The 22363-nt window shown below is 31.0% G+C and overlaps 1 protein-coding gene across 5 annotated transcripts; it reads left to right on the top strand.

The window, feature by feature from the left end:
• Positions 1 to 1895: 1895 nt before the first annotated feature.
• Positions 1896 to 16415, top strand: LOC107912951 (pleiotropic drug resistance protein 3). 5 transcript variants are annotated; one of them, XM_016841355.2, is made up of 24 exons: positions 1896 to 2266; positions 2343 to 2466; positions 2539 to 2627; positions 2703 to 2787; positions 5925 to 6084; positions 6332 to 6408; positions 6552 to 6596; positions 6677 to 6767; positions 6838 to 7139; positions 7239 to 7520; positions 7621 to 7934; positions 8014 to 8174; positions 8252 to 8361; positions 12168 to 12321; positions 12406 to 12522; positions 12596 to 12669; positions 13368 to 13700; positions 13792 to 14082; positions 14187 to 14270; positions 14367 to 14500; positions 14921 to 15154; positions 15243 to 15414; positions 15501 to 15755; positions 16028 to 16415. In XM_016841355.2, exons 1-24 carry the CDS (start codon positions 1980 to 1982, stop codon positions 16292 to 16294), a joined length of 4242 nt encoding a protein of 1413 aa, XP_016696844.1. In that variant the 5' UTR covers positions 1896 to 1979; the 3' UTR covers positions 16295 to 16415. The 5 variants fall into 5 exon arrangements, with proteins under 5 accessions (XP_016696844.1, XP_040947474.1, XP_040947472.1 ...); XM_041091540.1 differs by having other exon boundaries at positions 1983 to 2266; positions 6674 to 6767; positions 12406 to 12516; XM_041091538.1 differs by having other exon boundaries at positions 1984 to 2266; positions 6674 to 6767.
• Positions 16416 to 22363: the final 5948 nt, after the last annotated feature.

Genomic DNA, 22363 nt, shown 5'->3' with positions numbered 1-22363 from the left:
ACTCCTACGAGCGGAAAAATTAACTCCTATTTGTGATATACCGGAACAGAATTATATTCAACTCATTAATATCTCGTACATTCTTTCAACATTCTGCAATGTATTAAGTTTTCAAAACATAACTCCTACATTCCCCTTGGTTTTTTTTTTTGTTTTTTAGTAAGATCAACATTTTGAATATCAAAATATACATTTGTGTTTTTGAAATTTAATTTTTAAAAATTTAGTCTATTTATTTTTTGAATTTAAAAATTCATATCCAATTATTAATACCATTAATTTTTTTATTACATTTACTAGTATGACATTTTAAAATTAAAAAAAATACTTAATAACCATATAACTAAAAAAAGGCATTGTAATGGACTTGAATTATAAATAATTTTAATAACATTAATAACTCTTAAAAATTTCATCAACATTTTAATCAAAACAAAGTATTTGAACTAATCAATAAAATTGTAAAATTTTGAGGTGCTCAATTATGTTAAAAAGTTGAAGTATAAAGATTGAATTTTAAATTTTATTATAGTATAGAAATCAAAATTGAAATTTAATCATTATTATGTAATTCGAAAATTGAGTGTAGCACATAACTAAAATTAAATTTTGAGTGAAGAAAAGGACGGTGTAGGTGATTTGATTTAAAATTTTGAAACTACAGTTCAGAGGCATAGCTAGGGACTGATCCCTAAAATGAAAAAATTTTATTTAGGCCTTTTAAAATTTCACATTAGTAAAGGTAAAATTGTACTTTATCCTCCTAAAAATGATAAAAATTTGATTTAATCCTTTATAAAGTATCATTCAAATGTTAAAATTATATTTTTACTATCATAAAAATTATAATTTAATTTTGACCCCTAAAAAAATTTCTCAATTCCACCTTCTACAATTTGTCTGCAGGCAGCCTCAATGCCGTCTCTGCTCAGGAATGGAAAGAAGGAATAACTAATTATGTATTTAATACTGTAAATTGTCAAAATTGACTTTTCAATATTAAAATTGTCAAAGTAAGTATATGTTGTTCATTATTAAATTTAAAATCGGTATCCTTTTATATAAAATACTTTTTGATATATTGTTGGTGTATAAGTCTCATATATTATCAGTGAATTATAACACATTATTATTCAATTAAAATAAAAAATATGAAGGACTTATAAATAAATACTAATAATTTTATTCAAACATTATTAAACATTAATCATAACTATTATAAAGATATATTAATAATTCTCGAATTTAAGATCTTGGGTTTATGAATTTAGAGTTTAAGATTTTAGCATTTTTTATAATTAATTAGTATTTACTTATGTTTAAAGAAAGTTAGTAGTATTTATTTATAAGCCCTCCATTATTCTTTGTTTTATTTAATGATGAGATGCAATATTATTATTTATCGATGGTGCATGAGATCGATATACCAACAATGCATTCAATATTCTATTATAAATTTATAGAACTACTTACACATGATCCTTTTATGTTCCAACAGTTATGCATATATATAATAAAGTTAATTAATTAAAATCAAGCTTTAATTAATAATCACCTAACAATTACCTAACTTTAATAATTAGTCAGTGTGAACTTATAGGAACTATCCCTAACATTTACTTATCCTAATAAAGTTGAATAAACATTTAAACCCACTTAATTATTTAACAGTTCTTTAAGAAACAATAATATTTAACATTATGTTCTATATTAATATTTATAGCTATACCTATTGTATGCAATAATAAGATATAATGCACTTCCAAATAAAATATAAATTCAAATATTAAAAATAAGGTTATTCGAAAAAGCAATCACGGGCAGAGAATATAAACAACAAACGGAATATAAAAAATACTATTAATCTATAAAAAAAAAGTTGGTAACTATTGCACACATATCACTTATAATTACTAGATATAAAAAAAATTTACACGTGATATAAGTGGTAGATTCTGAAATGATGGTCTCCGCCATATATGCATATATATACAGAGGGCGAGGCCTGCAGACATAAGTTCATAGTGGAAACTGGAAACTATTGTGTTGAGTTGGTTAGTATGGAACGTGTATATGGTGAAATGGAGTCGCAATGTTCAACAGATAAAGGTGATGGGACTGTAGCAGGGTTTGGTAGAGGAGTGGAACTGGTAGATATTAAGAAGCTTAGTGCTGAGGAGCGCCATGTTTTGATAGAGAAGCTTATCAAAAACATAGAGAAAGATAACCTCCAGTTGTTGCACAAGACTAGAAAAAGACTGGACAGGTCCTAACCTAATTTCCCTTTGTTTGTTCCATTTAGACATGTAATCTAAATCACTGGGTATTTTATTTGTTTGTAGAGTTGGTGTAAAGTTGCCCACAGTGGAGGTGAGATACAGAAATCTTAGCGTGGAAGCTGAATGTGATGTGGTTCATGGGAAGCCTCTACCCACGTTGTGGAATTGTCTTCTGTCCGTTCTCTGTGTAAGTAGTATGAAGGAGAAGCTTTTTTTCAAAGATTGCTAGTAAATGAATTGGAAATTTGTTTTTGGACAGTACCCTGCAGTAAGGCTGTTTGGCTTTAAGACACACCGAGCCAAGATAAGCATTATTAACAATGTTAGCGGCATCATAAAGCCTGGAAGGTATGAAAGCCCTAGAATTAATGCTTGATTGATTGATTGATAGATATGTATGTAATTCAATGAGATTTTGTGCAGGATGAACCTGCTGCTTGGCCCTCCTGGATGTGGGAAGACCTCCCTGTTGAAGGCACTTTCAGCGAATCTAAACGGATCTCTCAAGGTATCACCTACATTCTTTCTTGGAAAAATGGCTTTTCCTCTATACTATTTTTATATTCACTCAACTATTCCTTGAATTGGATCAGACTTAAATGACAAGAAAGTTTTTAACGCTTATTTTCTATGATTTAAAACTATGATTTTTCTTAAGGATTTAAATTTGGTAATTGCTTTTTTTGAGGGTTTTTTTTTTAAATTAGGTATTGAACTTAGCAAATATTTTCACATTGAGATTTCAACTTTTTATTCTAGTTAATCTTTAAAAACTTTAACGTGGCCTTAACTTAGGAACAATTGTCAATATCAGCACTTCATTTAGACAAAAAAAATCAAATTTAATATGGGAATAATTGTCAAGTTTAAAACCTAACTTGAAAAAAAAATTACTAAATTTAGACCCAAATAATGGTTTAATCTTTTCTTAAAATACATCAAATATTTTTTTATGAGAATCAATTTTTTTCTAATAATTCATTCAGCTTTAGAGCCACTTGAGAAAGATTTAGATGAGTTGTATTTGAACATGACCTTAGTTCAATAATAAAAAATAAAATTGATTCTAGTTTTAACTTAGATCTACAAGTAGGGACGTTTTGTTGGTGTATATATAAAAGTCACGATTAATTCAGCATTTACTTAAACTTATACTCCCAATATCCATGATGAAATTTTTTCTTATATGTATGGAAGTAACAATATTATAAAATAAAGTGATATATATATACAATTATATATATATATAATCAAGCCCTCTATTTTTGTTGCAGAAAAGAACAAATCTATCTTCCTTGTGAGTAGGGGTGTGCATAATTCGGGTAAAACCAAAAAAATTCGGTTAACCGACCGAATTCGGTTAATCGGTCGGTTAACCGAATTTTTTCGGTCGGGGGTCGGTTAATTTTTTTATGATTTTTCGGTTAACGGTTAATTCGGTTCGAAAAAATTAATAAATAAAATTATCCAACCCAACCCAAACTCAATTACCCAACCCAATAAAACTAAAACTAAAGTTTACCCAATTACCCAATCCAATAAAACTAAAACTAAAAGACAACCCAATTTACTAAAGTCTAAAACCCAATTTACTTTAATAATTTATAAATTTTTTAAATTTTAAAAATAAAAAATAAAAAAAATTCGGGTATTTTTCGGTAATTCGGTTAATTCGGTTAATTCGGGTAATTCGGGTAATTCGGGTAATTCGGGTAATTTTTAACCAAAAATAAAAAATACATAATTTTCGGTTAATTCGGTTAACCGACCTTATTAACCGAAAAAATTTCGGTTCGGTTAAATTTTTTTAAAAAAAAATCGGTTCGGTTAACGGTTAAAATTTTTGGAAGGTCGGTTAATTCGGTTATAGTAATTTCGGGTCGGTTAACCGAATGAACACCCCTACTTGTGAGCGCACCAGCAACTTGATATAGAAATGATACAACATATCATATCATACCATATTAAAATATGATATAAAATATAAATATGTGGCATAATATAATTTCTAATTTTGTAAAATAATTCATTTATTAGATTTAATATATTAATTTTAAATAATTAATATTGTAAGAGGTATATATTCTAAAAAAAAATATTCTTTTAAAAAATTGTAATTATTTTTTAAACATTTTATGTATATAAATTAAATTTGTTAAGAAAACATACTTAAGAATCAATTAATTTAGTAAGGACTATTTTATCAAAAAGATTAGTAGGGACTATTATAGTAAAACAGAAGAGGTATTTTTAGAAATAGTTAAAATACAAAAAATGGGAGGACTATTCCTATAATTTAAAAAGACTGGGAGTCGTTTTCTAAGATATATATATTAGACGATCGAACCCCTTCATTTTTTTTTTTGATAAAACGACACTAAATAAATATGGTCTAACATAGTTGGTCAAATAATGGTGGCATCTTTTTTTTAAAAAATATTTTATTGGTTAAAATATGAGATAAGTTTCTATATTTTTTAAAGTTTAAAATTTATTTTTTTTAGTTTTTATATTTCAAATTTCAGGTCAAAATGTTAACGTTGTTAATTTTTTCTCTAAAATTTGTTGGTGTGACATTTTGAAAAAAAAACTCACTTAGTAACCATGTAATAAAAAAATGACGTTGTAATGGATTTAGATTTAACGGAAAAAATTTAACGGTGTTAATAGTTGGATATTAATTTTGAAATTTGAAAGTGGAGGGAATATATTTCCAGCAATAAAAGTATAAGGACTAAATTCTAAAATTTTGAAAGTTACAAGGACTTATGGCATATTTTGACCATTTTTATTTCTCTAAAATAATAAAAAATTATATAATTATATAGAAGAAATTACGTATAAAAACTATGATAATTTTTCATACAAAATAATATATGATAAAATCCTTTTAGTGAATGAACTATAAGATACAATAAAAGTATATTAAAAGTTAATTGCACTAAACATCCCCAATTTATGGTCTTTATTTTTAATTGGTCCCTAAACTTTAAAACATCTAATTACATCTCTAAACTATCAATGTTATATCAATTAGTTTCTTTTGTTAGTAAAATCGTTAATTTAACTGTTAAATGACAAGTCGGATATTATGTGACAAAATTTAAAATTAAAAATTTAAGAAACATGAATACTATAAAAATAGATACATATTTTAGAAATCTTAATTTTAGAAATCTTAATTAAAAATTTAAGAAAAATGAATACTATAAAAATAGTTTTACCGTTCACTAATTTGTTTTCAGCTTTTACTTTTAAAAGTTATGCGATAATGTTCTATTTATTCATTTTAGATTTAGCTATATAAGGTTTGACATGTTATTTATTGGATAATTTAATAGTTTTAACAATAAAATGACCTAATTTATATAACGTGAATGGTTTGAGGATGTAATTAGAAAATTTTGAAGTTTAAAGGCTAATCTAAAATGAAGGTAATAGTTTGAGAAAGTCTTGTGCAATTAACTCTTATATTAAAGATAATAAGAAATAGAATTTATTTTGTTAAGTTTTCGTTTTAAATATACTATTCATATAATGTTGTGAAAGCAGGTTGGCAAAATGCAAAAAGTATATAATAGGCTAAATTTATAGAACAAGTAAGATGGTTTGAAGAATCTCTACTTTTTGGGTTGATTGTAATAGGTAAGCGGGGAAGTTTCTTATAATGGATACAAACTAGAAGAATTTGTTCCACAGAAGACGTCAGCATATATAAGCCAAGATGACTTGCATATTCCGGAGTTGACAGTCAGGGAAACACTTGATTTTTCTGCTCGTTGTCAGGGTTTAGGCAACCGACAAGGTGCTATTTCATTAATCAATATTTTGTATTCTTTTCCCACTATTTTTAGCAAAGAAACATAAAAAAAATGAGCATGCAGTCTCACTCGCTCAATGATGAAGATATTGTTCTCGATGTGTTTATGCTTAGTTTTAATCTCGAGATTTTATCTCCCTATTTTAATACTCGAAATAACATTTATCTCTTCTGTTCGGAAATTTTTCTGGCTTGGTTGGTACTCAATAACATTTGTTTTATGGTTACGAAGAATTAATGATGGAGGTAAGCAGAAGGGAGAAGGAAGCAAGGATTGTTCCAGATCCAGATATTGATGCTTACATGAAGGTATATGACAAAACAAGATGAAGTTTAAGTGTCAGAATATTTGGTTTGAACTTTAATTTTTTGGATTTTGCATATAGTTTGTTCTACTAGTGGATGTTATTTGAGAAATTTATAAATTATAACAATTTGGTCTGATTATACAGGCTACATGGGAAAGCCGAACCCTTCAAACGGACTACATACTAAAAGTAAATTTTAGTGACCAAGCTTAATCATGCTTCCTTTTATAATGCGTAGGTCTTATGTTTCCAAACCCTTGACACAGCAGATTCTTGGACTTGATATTTGTGCTGGTACAATAGTTGGAGATGCCCTTCAAAGAGGTATCTCTGGTGGTCAGAAGAAGAGGGTGACCACAGGTAATCATTTCATGTTGAATAGTTGAGCTATTCAATCTTGTATTGATATACATGTATGTAAATTGTGCAGGGGAGATCATTGTTGGCCCTATAAAAACTTTGTTTATGGACGAAATCACCAATGGTCTTGACAGTTCCACAGCATTTCAAATTGTTTCTTGTCTGCAGCAACTGGTGCACATCACAGACGCAACTTTGTTGGTCGCATTGCTTCAGCCTTCACCTGAGACCTTTGAGCTTTTCGACGACATTATATTGATGGCTGAAGGAAAAATTGTATATCATGGACCACGTGACGCCGTTGTCGAATTCTTCGAAAGCTGTGGCTTTAGATGTCCTCAAAGGAAAGAGATTGTAGACTTCCTTCAAGAGGCAAGTGAAATCCAGCTTCAATTATTCTTCTTTTCTCGTAACCCCAGAGTATTTGTCTTATTTCTTCAGCTTGAAGTTTGATATATGAGTATGCTGTAGGTATTATCCAAGAAAGATCAAGCACAATACTGGTACAATACTGAGTTACCCTACTCCTACATTTCAGCCGATGTGTTCTCCGAGAAATTTAGAGCATCTCCTTTGAGAAAACGGATAGAGGAGGATCTGTCAGAGCCATATGATAAATCTCAATGCCACAAGAATGCTCTTTCCTTTAATTTCTATTCTGTTTCAAGATGGGAAATCTTCAGAGCTTGCATGTCAAGAGAAGTTCTCCTCATGAGAAGGAACAAATATTTGTATATATTCAAATTCACTCAGGTCTCGTTTTATTTATATTTATAACATCATCATCTCTGCTTTAGTTTAGGAAACATAAATTGAGATGTAAGTGTTAACTTAAAAACTTGTTTCATGGCAGGTTGTCATCATTGCAATTGTGACAATGACTTCATTTCTTAAGAGTGGTATGGATATTGATGCGCTTCATGCAAATTACTACTTGGGAGCAATATTTTATGCAGTCTTGATACTTGTTGTTGATGAATTTTCTGAGCTAGCCGTGACTGTTTCAAGACTCTCAAGTTTCTACAAGCAGAAAACGTTGGGGTTTTACCCAGCATGGGCTTTTGCAATCCCATGTATTATTTTAAAGATTCCCGTTTCATTTTTTCAGTCCCTGGTTTGGACATCTCTTACCTATTACGTCATAGGATACAGCCCTCAAGTTTGGAGGTGAGTGAGTTTCAAAAACTGTAATTTTTGAAAGAAATTATTGGCACTCAGGTTTCTGTGACCTTTACCTTTCCTTCAGGTTCTTTCGTCAGTTCCTTATGTATTTTACTATGCAAGTATCATCGGCATCCCTGTTTCGTTTCTTGGCATCCGTTTGCCAAACTATGGATTCTTCAATAGCAGCTGCCACTCTTATAATTTTCACGAAACAGATAGTTTGTGGCTTCATCATTCCACAATGTAATATAGTTCTTAGTAAGTATGAAACCTACTAACAATCAATGATGATTCCTTTAATGTTATTCCTTTGGTTACAGCATCCATGCCAAGCTGGTTGAGGTGGGTGTTTTGGGTTTCCCCAGCCACATATGCAACCATAGGGCTCTCAGGAAATGAATTACATGCTCCAAGATGGCAAAGGGTAAGGGTAATGACATCTCTCTCTCTCATCAATTTGACCATTATTTTTTCGAATTAAATTTCACCATCAACCTTTTAAAAAAGGTTGAATTGTTAATCTTTTAACAGAAATACTAATTAAAATACTAATATTTTAATCATGGCAGCCTACATGACAGACCATGTATCATTCATACTATATTTTTTTATTTTTTATGAACTTATATATATATATTGAATTTTGAACTTATTTTTGTTTTTAAATATTTTTATAAAGTTTAATTTATTTGTTGACGTGATATATAAGATAAATAGTGTCATATCAGCATGAAGTACATGTAGACTACCATGCAATTTGCCATATCAACATTGTTAAAAAATTAACATTTTAGCTAACATTTTCATTAAAAAAGTGATTTGACTCTTTTTGAAAGACCAATGGTCAAATTTAACTAAAAAGAAGAAGAAGAATCAAATTGACAAAAGATATAAATGTTGAGGGCTAAATTTAATATTATGCCTTTTGTTAATCCATGAAACAATTTAACAACAATTTAACTATAGTAGGATAGGTCCAATTTAGCCCTTAACGTGTACATCTTTTGTTAATTTGACCATTGACTTTTCAAAAAGAGTTGAATTCAACCCTTATTTCAAAAAGAATTGAATTGTTAATTTTTTAACAGAAATATAAGATAAAATGCTAAATATTTAATCATGCCAGCTCGCATGACAATCCATATGTCTAACTCGCATGACAATCCATATGTCATTCATACTATGCCTTTTAATTTTATGAACTTTATATATTTTTTGGAATTTGAATTTATTTTTATTTTTTTGAATATTTTTATAAATTTTAAATTATTTGCTGACGTAACATATAAGAAAAATAGTGTCATGTCAGCATAAATTACATGTGGATTGCCATGCGATTTGTCATGCTAACATTGTTAAAAAGACTTAATGTTTTTGTCAATATTTTCGTTAAAAAAAGTTTTGACTTTCTAAAATGTTAGTGGTCAAAAGAGTCAAATTGATAAAAGATGTAAATGTTGAGAGCTAAATTTATTATTATACCCCATGAAACATTTTAACAACAATTTAATGATAGTAGGATAGGTCCGATTTCCTATACAACCTTTCCTAGTAAAAGCTGATAACAACTAGGTATTGACATAATAGAAAAGGTAAAGTGATCGTTGTAATTTGATAATAGTAGAAATGATATTATTATTAGCATTTTTTTTTGTGAGAGAATAGATAATTGAACATGGTGAAAATGTTGGTGTTGTGAACTTTCAAAACACAAATAAATATAAAACTTCACCATGTGGTATAAATAATTAACATAGCTATGTTGAAAATTTAAAAATTTAGGGATGAGGTACAAGCCTATAATATTTGAGTCACCCATGATGGAAACTCGACTCAACATTGGTTTAACGTCAAGTCTTAAGATCAATTAGACAAAGTACATCATTAGTATGTGACTACTAGCACTATAAAATGATCTATAATATATCATCTCAAGTTAAAAGTGTTAGGTGCCCATAATGATAAAGGAAGGATGAGCGATATACTCTTAATAGACTTATAACATAAATATGTTTGAGTGATATAATTACAAGAATATCCTCGATGAGATCTATCTATGTGAGTGAAAGTGTGACCGCTTCTAGTAACTCAGGGCTTGACTCTAATAGCACTCATGAAAAGAGGTTATAGACACTGACCATAATAGTGTTCATGAATATTGTGCATTGATTGGCATTGAAATTGTTATGTGAGATATGTTCGGTTAATCAAATGGGATAGTTGGCTCAATGCACAGTCTACCATGCAATTTCGATTAACCTTAACATGTTTTCACTAAGTGACTGTTCAATTGTAAGATACCTTCATTTATGCAATTGATTTCTAAAATTATCAAAATTTAGAATATTTTGAAAATTGGGGGAAATTGTTGAAACATTTTCAAAATATTTGTAATGTTCCAATAGTTACAAGTGAAAGGTTACAAGTGATCATAAAGTTATATCACTTGGCTATTGACCAAGAGTTGTCATTATTCATAATGATAAGGTATGTCTCTTAAATACAGAAACTTGTGTCACTTGGTTAATTAATAAAGAGTTATAATTATTCAAGTATATATTTATTGAATAGATAGATTTATTGGTAATATAGGCAACTATCCAAATAAACATGTTGAATAGTTATATCTTTATGAAAAAATATGAGAACTCTTATAAATAGGAGTGAATTTTCATTTGCATTGTACAACCAAAAAACATAGAAACAAAATTTCTTTCTATTCTCCTATCATTTTTTATATTCAAAGATTGTTTTATAATAAATTCCTGCAAAAGTTTTTTTTTATAGAACTTGATATTCTTGCGATGTTTTGATTAATGCTCAGTGGATTATTTTTCGTCAGTACGAAACATAAGCAGTCGTTGAATTTTATTGTGTCATTGAGATTCATTTACCTAAAACTTTTTTGCATACCAAAATATAGATAAAGTGAATAAAACCTTAAACATAGTGACATGGTGCATACCATGAGAATCCTTTAACTAGTCATTACACCAATCACCCACTTTCAAATTCTTCCGATAGATGTTAAAAGATATTTTATTTGCTAGGGCATGCCATTTTAATACCATTGTTTTGTTTAATAACCAATTAATTTTATTATAAGTATAATAACAAATTTAGTCTTTAATATTTATATCTTTTGTCACTTTGGCCCTTACTATTACTTTTTAAGCTAAATTTGGCCATTAACCTTTTAAAATGAGTCAAATTCAACCATCAACATTTCAAAAATATTTGAATTGTTACTTTTAAAAGAAATACTAACTAAAACACTAAATTTTTAATCATTCCAGTCAATCCATATGTCATTCATGCTATGCTTTTGAATTTTTATGGACTTTATATATATATAGAATATTGAACTTGTTTTTATTTTTGAATATTTTTATAAATATTAAATTATTTGTTGATGTGCCATATAAGACAACCAGTGTTATGTCAACGTGAAGTACATATGAATTGCCATGTGTTTGTCACACTAACATTGTTAAAAATTTAATGTTTTAGCTAACATGTTCATTAAATAAAAAATAATTTAATTCCTTTTAAAAGATTAATGATCAGATTTAATTAAAAAAAGAATAAACATCAAATTGATAAAATTGATAAAAATATAAAGGTTAAAATTAATCCATGAAACAGTTTAACAACAATTTAATGACACTAGGATAGGTCCAATTTTCTATACAAAGCGTTTTGGTAGTAAAATCTGATAACAACCCAGTACTGAGTACTGACATAGCTCGTTTCTGGTTTCCTGCTGGTCCTGACAAAGCCCACATCTACCATCAACTCCCATATCCCATGAAATCAGTCTGTTCTTGGTATGCAGTCTATCTTGGATGGCCATTCAAGCCACCAGCAAATGCTTAGGGATCTGTAAAGGAAACCATGTAGCCTGTCCAGATATATGTTTCTAGGAAACTTCCAAACTAGTGAAGCCTTCTGATAGGTGATGAATGCAGAGATAGATTCCTTACCCGCATGGAAATCCCCATTTTGCTCAGTATTTGTCCAGATGGGAGTCAGAAGTCTCACATTTGTCCTTAAAATGTGCCTTAAAAACTAGCTTTTGAGATCATGTTTTAAGTTTCATTTTTACTCAACATGACATGTATGATGTATCTTAACACAAACAAATGCAGATCCTATGAAAGCTAGAAGTCAACTTAATTCATTTTCCTCATCCCTCATAGCCAAGTAAAACAAATTCATTCTTTGCTTATTTTGCAGGTCCAGGAAACAAACTCTACATTAGGCCAAGAAATACTAAAAAGCCATGGATTTGACTTTGAAGAATATTTTTTCTGGATTTCAATTGCCGTATTACTTGGTTTTGCTTTAGTGTGGAACATTGGATTTACTTTGGCCTTAAGTTTCTTGAATCGTAAGCTCCATTCTTTTGCTTCATTGTTTTCCAGAGAAGAGAAACACATGGTTACTCATTTTTCACTCGTTTAAACTCATTCAGCCCCTGGATCTTCTCGAGTTGTCATTTCTCATGAAAAGCTTTCCACAATAAGGAAAGGGGATTCTCTCAATGGTTCAGATAAGGAAGATGTGTCTAAAAAGGAAGAATCTAGTAAAGGTTCATTCTTTTATCTTGATTTCCTAAAATCACTGCTTTTTGTTTGAACTATTATTCATGTCTGCCTTCACAGGGAGAATGGTATTACCTTTCGATCCCTCAACATTAACATTTCAAAATGTCCAGTACTGTGTTGACACACCTCAGGTAATCACGCCATCTTTTCCTTATGCAACATAACTATAGAGAACCAATTTGGGAAGACTTCATTAATCCTGACATGACTTCTTAATCCATGTATGCCTTGCTTTTTTGTCATGTTTTATGATATCTATACAAATTTTATTTTGTTAAGAATCGTAATGCTCACTGTGAACAGAATATCATGTTTGAGAATTTGTGTTAACATGTGTTTATATTTAACACAGATTTCGTGTTTTACTTATATTATGTATATTCATGAGCCATTGGATAACACAATACTATTGATATCATTATGGTTTTTTGTCCTCTTTAATTTTTTAATATCTTTTTAACTTTTAAATTGTATTTTTTTATCACATCATCATAAAATGAATGAAAAAATTGATTCCGTATTGCCACGAGATGATATGTTAATATTTAATTATTTTTTTAAAATAAAAAATAGTTTTTATTAATTTGAATGAATTTTAATTTTAAAAATTTTTAAAAAATAATTAAATATTAAAGTGTCATCCAGGTGACAATCTATGTGTACATCATGGTAGCAAAATTAATTAATGTTATTTTTTCCTTGATAAAATATAAATTTAATACTTAAAAAAGAAGGGAGAAACTAAAAGAAGGGCTAAAAGTTATATATATTTTTGTAAAATTGGAGTTATGCCTGCTATTATTGGCGCATTGTTTGACTATATTCTTAGGAAATGAGAAAAGGAGGGTATGCCCAGAGAAAACTCAAAATACTTTCAGATATCACCGGAGCAGCTAGGCCTGGTGTTCTAACAGCACTGATGGGGGCTACTGGAGCTGGGAAAACTACTCTTCTTGATGTTCTTGCAGGGAGAAAAACAATAGGATGCATAGAAGGCGAAATCAGAGTTAACGGTTACCCTAAGGTTCAAGAAACATTTGTTAGGATATCAGGTTATTGTGAGCAAAATGATGTACATTCTCCTCAAATCACAGTGAAGGAATCTTTGATTTTTTCTGCTTGGCTGCGCCTTCCTGCTTGTATTGATTCAAAAACTAAAACTGTAAGTCCTCAAAGATGTAGAAATGCTGATTCTTTTCTATCAAAATTCATGGTAATTTGTCTTAAATCTGCTGGTTTAATGGATTCCGCAGGAATTTGTGCAAGAAGTTATTGAGACCATTGAACTTGGTGGAGTCAAGGATGCTTTAGTGGGCACACCTGGTCTTAGAGGTCTATCAACGGAGCAACGGAAACGACTTACAATAGCTGTGGAACTCGTTGCTAATCCTTCTATAATATTCATGGATGAACCTACCACAGGTTTGGCTACAAGAGCTGCCGCCATTGTCATGCGTGCGGTGAAGAATGTAGCTGATACAGGTAGAACAATTGTTTGCACGATCCACCAACCGAGCAATGACATATTTGAATCATTCGATGAGGTGAAAAATCCATTTCTTAGGCTAGAATTATTTGGACCATTATATTTCCTTGCCATCATGAAAAAGTTGAATAAAAGAATCCTATACTCTCTTTTAATGCTCAGTTGATTTTTCTAAAACATGGTGGGAGTGTGATCTACTATGGGCCAATAGGACCACATTCAAGTAAGGTTACAGAATATTTTGAGGTTAGTTGCCCACTTTTGCTTCTTTCATTATCTGATAAATGTACCAAACTTATTGCTTCCTGAACATAAACTGCCGCCTTCTATTCTTCATGATAGAATATACCTGGGGTGCCCAAGATCAAAGATAATTGCAACCCGGCAACATGGATTCTAGAGGTTGCTTCAGCTTCAGCAGAAAGAGAACTTGGGATCGACTTTGCCGAAATTTACAAGAATTCTGCCTTATATGAGTAAGTTAAATTAGAACATAGTAATTCTTGTGTTTTCTAAAGTTGAACCAGGAGCCAGTGATTTCTTATTTAGATACATGTTCTTGTCTAGAAGTTCTAATGTTCATATTGTGGTGATAGATTCAGTTTACAAGTTTTCCTATTCCCATTTGTTTGGTTCCATTGCTGGCTCTAGTCATAACTTAAAAGCATTATTTTCTTTTTCAATTAATTGCATATCCCTGGACCTGATAATTTTGTACATAACACTAGAAAAATAACAAAAATATTACATAAACACAACATGAGTACAAGAACAGGAGCACAACTCGAATATACTATACGGATTGTTAACAGGTAGCCGGGATGCTTAAATATAGTTGAGAGTAGTATTAGTGGATATTTATAAAGGTGCGAATGAACCATTCTTTTCCCTGGTAGGAACAACATAGAGCTTGTAAGGCAATTGAGTAATCCAGCTCCAGGTCCAGCTTCAAGAGAAGTGCATTTTCCAACCCAATTTGCTCAAAACTACTGGGGACAGATCAAAAGTTGCCTATGGAAACTCCATTTATCTTATTGGAGAACTCCTTCCTATAACTTGATGCGTTTCTTTTTCACTATCTCAGTCTCTTTGATCTTGGGCCTACTGTTCTGGAACCAAGGAACGAAAATGTAAGTGTAGTTAAATTTGTAAAGGAATCATTATTATTATAGGCAGCAGTTCTGGTGATACATTTTGATAATCTTCTACTCATTACAGAAACAACCAACAGAGTTTATTCAACATTTTTGGTTCAATGTATGGTGCTGTGATATTCCTCGGATGCAACAGTGGTTCAGCTGTTCAACCATTTGTGGCAACTGAGAGAATCATTATGTATCGAGAAAGATTCGCAGGGATGTACTGTTCCTGGTGTTATACCCTTGCACAGGTAACATAAAAACACATGAACTTAATAAATATTATAATACAGTAAACACAGTTATAACATGTAAAAGTAATATCAATGAATTGCAGGTGTTGATTGAGATACCATATCTATTTACACAAGCTGTAGTGTTTGTGCTACTCACATATAGTATGATAGGGTACAATGTGACAACATATAAGGTGTTTTGGTACTTTTATGCCATCTTCTCTACACTGCTGGGCTTCAACTATTTAGGGATGCTTCTTGTCGCTTTGACACCCAATGTCGCAATAGCTGGAGCTTTAACCTCTTTTTTCTATCCATTGTTTAATCTTTTCTCTGGGTTTTTGCTTCCCAAACCGGTAAGTTGTTTGCATCTCATTACTCTTCATCCTTCTTCTCCTAAAGAAATATATATTAAATTTGCTGTGTATGTGGTTATGAAATATTCCAACATACTGTGTAACATTTAGACTTCCAAATTGTTCATATTTTTTTTGTTTTCCACCTAATCGTTAATAAGTATTAAGTTTGGGTTTAAACGTGTGTAAAAGGTAAATCTTAGCTCATATTCTTGAATATAAAGGAAAAGAAAAATGTAAATAACATAATAATTTTGTTGTTGTTTATGTAGAAAATACCTGGCTGGTGGATCTGGATTTATTATTTAGTGCCCACATCTTGGACTTTGGATGTGTTGCTGACTTCACAATTTGGAGATGTAAATGATGAAATTGTGGTATATACTCAAACTACAACAATAGCTAAACTGCTAGACCAATATTTTGGGTTTGGCAATCATCACATTATGCTTTCCGCAGTTGTTCTCTCTTCTTATCCCTTAATTTATGCATCACTTTTTGTATTTTTTATCAAGCGTCTCAACTTTGAGCGAAGATGAATTATTTTCTCCTAATTTGTCGTAAGAAATTAACATGTAAGGATTTTCTCAATAAGTTAGAATTCTTTGTATTTATTTCTCTGTATTTTTTTGCAAATTCTAAAGCATATGGATTCCTTTATACATGGAACAAAATCTTAGTTGGATCAGTTTGTTTCCTCTTCAGAACATTATATCTAAGAAAATCCCAGCTAAATAATTAATTACTCTCTTGTTTAAATTATTTATTATTATTTATGCAAATTTGTTGTTTTGAGTAAATTTCTTTTACAGTCACAAGCATTGTAGTATTATATAGACCGACTAAATGACACATCCTTATCAGCTGCTTAAGGCTAAGCACCATACAATCTTCGATAATGGATGTTGGATTTGTTGTATCACAACTCTTAATTGTTGACTAAATTGGTGAATATCCGATCTAATTGGCTCTACCTTCCAATGTAACTGGTTTTCATCCAATAGAAACTTCCTCCATCAATTTTGAGAATCCTAGCAAATACACTCTTCAACATTAAGCCTTTGAACCTTAGTTAATAGTTCTTGTGTAACACCTCAAAATAGGGCTTAGGAGTTCAAGGGGTAATTTAGGAATTTTAGTCTTAGAGTGTTTAGAATTTTGCGACGTGGTTTATTAGTAATATTTTCGACTATGGTTTTTAGAAGATTAAATTAATTTCTGAAAATGAGTTTTAAATACCTTTAATTTTGAAAAAAAATAATTGATTTGTAAAAGAGTCAAAACTTAGAGTTTTTAAGAGGTAATTAGACCAATTTTTAAAATCCAACCTAAAAACCCCATTTATAGTTTTATTTTCACCTTAGCCTTCTTCTCCTCTCATACTTGTGCCGTCCATAGTTCTCCCAACTCTCCGAATCAATTTTGAAATCCAAATCCTAATTCATTTTGAATTCTATCATCTCTTTAGTTATAAATCTCCATAGAAGTTAAGAAAAACACCCAAAAACACCATAGTTTTCTCCATTGCTAAGCTTTCGGATTTTTTTGGATTTTTTATCAAACGTTTGATTTTTCGTCAACTAAGGTAATGATTCATCTTCCTATTAGTTTTAAATGTTATTTAGTCTTTAAAACCAAGTTTTTAGCCATTAAATCGAATTTTTTGAATAAAAGCCAATAATTAGCTCGTTAATAGTGGATTTCGAGATTTTGAGTAAAAATGTCGTTTCAAAGTATTTTTCAATTAGTTTTGACATGATTAAGAAGTTTCTAAACTTACTTTAAAATTTCGTTAAAGATTTCTTAAGTTTTAATGAATTTTCAGAAAATAGTCATAAAACATGTCAAAAAAGTCGATTCTATGAATTGAGTATTTTATTATAGTTTAAAGGTTGAGAATTAGTCATAGGTAAATAATTAGATGAATGAAACTCGTTTTAGGCAAAAATATTAAGTGTAGATCGAGATATTTGGATTTCAAGTTGGTTACGTTAAAGGTTTCGGCTACATGAGAACATAGCTTAGGCTTATGTTTTTGATTGCTTGTGGTAAGTCATTAGCTGATTTTTTAATGTATTGTTGTGTGAATTATTGTGTTGAGCTTCAGATTCGTTAGGACCTTCTATGAGTAGAGATAAAGGTAAGGAAAAGCTAGTTCGAGCTTTCGGCTTTTCGGCGAAAGTGTAATTGGTGAGTGTTTGGAATAATTGCTTGTGGACATGATTCAATGCATTATTTGGGAATTTAGTAGTAGCTTAAACCCCTACTCTAAATTCTAAGTGTAAGCTTTCTCGTACCTATGTTATCTTGTGAACTATGTGCTTATGTGTTTGTGAATATGTGAATTGAGATGAGATGCTATAACATGTGATATGTCGTTATGATAACTGTAGTGAAAGTGCAAATGTGTATATGTTATGTATATGTTAAATGTTAGTGGCAGTGTTTTACTAAAAATGCAAATATGCAGTGATAGTTCACGGATAATCGGTAAGTGATATTTGTTTGATTTTGAATATTTTGGCCTTATAATATTGAAACCGTTGAATATAGTTGGCATGCCATAGGATTGTGAGTACTCACCTATATGTATAGTAACTTTGGGCATTGAGGCCCTAGGACATGTTAGAGGGATAAGGGAATGTGAGCTAAGCTCCATTCAACGGGACATGTGAGAGGAAATAAGGAGAGTGTTAGCTTTATGCTTCACTTTTGGGATATGTTTGACTCTATGAGTCTATGTGGTGTGTTGGAGATCCATGTATCCGATGAGTGATGATAGAACTCACTTTTATGTTTCATAGCTCAGTGTCAATTTATCTATAAACATCTTTTTGAGTATTATGCTATATGCTCGAATTCTATGTGATTATATGTGTAATGTGATACATGTAACGCCTCAAAATTTGAGTTTTTGTTACTAAGTTGTGTCGATGAATATGTGTCTGCCTCTGTGGTTGTGTGTTTTGTTTGCTCACTTGAGATCTGAGGTACGAGTCAAATAAATTTTGGAATTTGTTAATTTTTTTTATTTGAACCCTTAGCTTAGGATTCCTTATTTAAGTTTAATTCTGTGCCATTTTGTGTCAAGAAAGAGCTTGCTGGTTCACTGGTTAAGCATCTGCCTATTCTCTGGCTCCGTGTTCGAGTCTTTGCATATGTAACAAGGATTTGTATTTTTTCACATTTTCGTAAAACTAATTTTTAAATGCTCCTTCCCTCTATTGTTATTTAGATTTTTTTTCATTTCTTCCCAATTTGTTTTTTTTGTTTGTTTACGTTCTTCTTAAAATTTTCTTTTTGTCATGTTCATCCTGTGTAATTGCTACATTGGGTTGCGTTATTGCTTGTTTCGGTGTGCTTTAAAGTAAGTTGAGTTGATTGTTTTTGTTATATTTGTTTTATTGTGCAAATTGGGGATTCTTCAAAATCTCGAGGTTTGATAATCTTGTTGTGCATTGTGTTCTGATGCACTAGGGGAGACTCAAGAGACGCCTAACACCTCTTGATTTACTTAGAAACTGAACGTGTACTAGGAATCCTCGGTAAGTAGGCTTCTACCGTTTCATGTAGAGAGTCGAAGGTTTTGACGAAATTTGATTGTCGTTACTTGCGTGTTTTGTGAATGTGTTGTTGAATTGAATATTTGGAACTTGTTTTAGGCTTGGAATTTGTAATTGGGTGCTTCTACAGCATCGTGTAATAGGTGGGTATCGAAACCCCTTTCTCTTGTGTGTTTTTCTTCGTCAGAAATTGGACTCTCGATGGCACATGAGGTGCCACATGAGTGTGTGTGTGTAGGATGTGTGTAACACCCCTATCCCATATTCATTTCTAGAATAGAGTTACAGAGCATTACCATAACAATGTAACTTTAAAACATACACTTCAAACCCTAAACACAAAAATATCACAAATCATTCATATACATGCATAATGTCCCTTAATTGAACGTTCGAGGCCTTAAAAACACTTTAGAAATAATTCGGGACTAACTAAATTGAAATTAATCAGAAAGTTCATGAAAAAGTTAGAAATTTTGAACTGCAGGGGTCACACAGCTGTGTAGGCAGGCTGTGTGACTCACATGGCTAAGACACACACTTGTGTCTCAAGCAGTGTAACAATCGAAATAGGGACACACGACCGTGTCCCAACTCGTGTTCGTGCTCGTGTAACTTTCAAATTTGGGTCACACGGCCAAGCCACACTCGTGTGCCAGGTCGTGTAACTCTCGAAATAGCCTCACACGCCCGTGTGCAAGACTGTGTGCTAGGTCATGTAACTGCTTGACATGTATGCTTTTAAACCTATCGGGGACACACTGCCGTGTCGCATGGCCATGTGTCACACATAGCTGAGTCACACGCCTGTGTCTCAGGCCGTGTGGACATGAAATTGTCCAAAATCAAGTCATTTCCAACACCAACCCAAATGTGTACCTACAAGAAATTTGCACCCATGACCAAGGAATCAAAAACATACCAAAATATGCATAAATTGACCAATTCAATAGACCATTATCATACAACCAATATGCCATACAAGACACTTCAATTACAAACAATCAAACATGTCCAAACATATGCATAATTGACCATATTTCATTCATACCCATCTAGCTTATTTCTATCACAAAACATAACATAACTTGATCACATTGCAACTATTCCATCACATACCACTTTGGCTATTGAAACATGCATCAACTTAGCCATATTAAAATACACAAACAAAGTACCAAAAGTACATCATCCAAAATAACATACACATGCCTAACTTATCAACTAACATCAAACATAAGTCCACCTATACATGCCATTATAACCTTGGCCAAAACATAAAAAAACTACTGATATAATCGCTGGATAGTGTGATAGATCTCCGATGAGCTTCCAAATCGATTGAGCTTCCGATTATCTATAGAACATAGGAAAAAAAACTACGTAAACATATAATGCTTAGTAAGTTCGTAAAACTTAAACATAACTTACCATTTCAATGTATAACCTTAAAATTAAATATGATACAATCTAACCATAAGCTTGGCATAAGCCTAAGCATCATCAACAACACATGTTAGTGCATTAACTCATAATTCACTTGAATTGCCATAAGGTAAGCTATGTGTATATAAACATCATCATTTGAAATCATCATTTTCATAAACTTAGATGTACTTTCATTGAACATTTCCTTTTCAATCCTTTTTATAGTTTCACATCATAAGTTATTTGAACACTTACCATTCCTTTCCATTTTATGCCTGTTGAACCATCTAGAATAACATCGGATACGCGGGAAAGCTCACACAAAGTGTGCTAAACATATAGTCGTAACCTTTCCTTTTCCTTTACATCGTTGCTCACTTGAGCTGTGAAATGGGTCTGCTCACACAAGTTGACGGTCGAAATGTAAGCTACGCGATGCTGCTCACACAAGCTGTTAAGTATCCGCAACAAATGCTAGACCTCAACCATCGATAAGACATCCAAGACTAGCACCCAAAACATGGTAACCTTAATGACATGTCATTTCTATCCTACGTATTCCTAAGGTTCAAATGAGACTCGATAATCGTCGAACATCATTGGATTTCCATATTTGATTTCATGGAAAACAATAGATAAAAATAAAATTCAATATAACATTAAAACGTTAATTAATCATAAAAACTTACCTCGATTACAAAGATGTAAAAACGAGATCAACTAATCCAAGGCTTTAGCTTTTCCTCGATCTAGATCCTTACGAGGTTTATCTAGATCTAAATAAGCAAATTCAATCCATTTAATACTCATACTATTCAATTCAGTCCAAAATTATTTTAACTTTACAATTTAGTCCTTAAGCTCGTAAATTGTAATTTAAGCAATTTCATCCACATTTCATGCTAGTTGAATGCACTAGAGACCTATATCTACTCACACAAATCATCATTTCACAATTTTACCATGGAATTTTACTATTATAAATAAGTCCCTAAATTACAATTTCATAAAAAATCCCTTTACAAAACTTGTTTATTTAACAAGGGCTCATAATCTTTATTAAAATTCAAGAATCACGCATATATGTTCATGGAAAAACCCTAAATCTTTAATAGTTTTGCAAATTAGTCATTGGACTAGCCAGATTAAGCTACGACTTCAAAAACATAGAAATAATTAAAAACGGGACAAAATTATACTCACATGCAATGAATGAACTAGCCGAACTTATCTTCCCCCTTTAATGGTGTGTTTCGGCCATGGAGGAAAGAAATAAGAAAGATGACAACCTTTTCATCTTTTAATTCTTTTACATATGCAATTATTTATCAAATTACTTTAATAACCTTTTTAATTACTTGAAGAAAACATCAATTTCATGCCCATCTTTGTCCACTAATAATAATTATGGTATAATTACCATATAAATCCCCTTAATTTAAATTTTCATAGCTAATTGATACCTTTAACTTATAGAACTTTACATTTACACCTTTTACGATTTAGTCCTTTTAACTTGATTAAGGTTACAAATGCCAAAATTTCTTAATGAAATTTTTATACGACCTTACTAACATACCATAGAAATTAAAATAATAAAAAAATAATAATTTAATT

The sequence above is a fragment of the Gossypium hirsutum genome, chromosome D04 (assembly GCF_007990345.1).
Source record: "Gossypium hirsutum isolate 1008001.06 chromosome D04, Gossypium_hirsutum_v2.1, whole genome shotgun sequence".
Lineage (NCBI taxonomy): Eukaryota > Viridiplantae > Streptophyta > Magnoliopsida > Malvales > Malvaceae > Gossypium > Gossypium hirsutum.
The sequence above is the reverse complement of the archived record's forward strand: the minus strand, read 5'-3'. Positions and strand labels throughout refer to the sequence as shown.

Excerpts from the sequence above, each read along its gene's own strand:
- LOC107912951 (XM_016841355.2), top strand. The coding sequence starts at position 1,980 with ATGCATATATATACAGAGGGCGAGGCCTGCAGACATAAGTTCATAGTG. Across the intron at positions 2,467-2,538 it reads GTCTTCTGTCCGTTCTCTGT|TACCCTGCAGTAAGGCTGTT; the intron begins GTAAGTAGTATG and ends GTTTTTGGACAG. Across the intron at positions 6,409-6,551 it reads ATATTGATGCTTACATGAAG|GCTACATGGGAAAGCCGAAC; the intron begins GTATATGACAAA and ends CTGATTATACAG.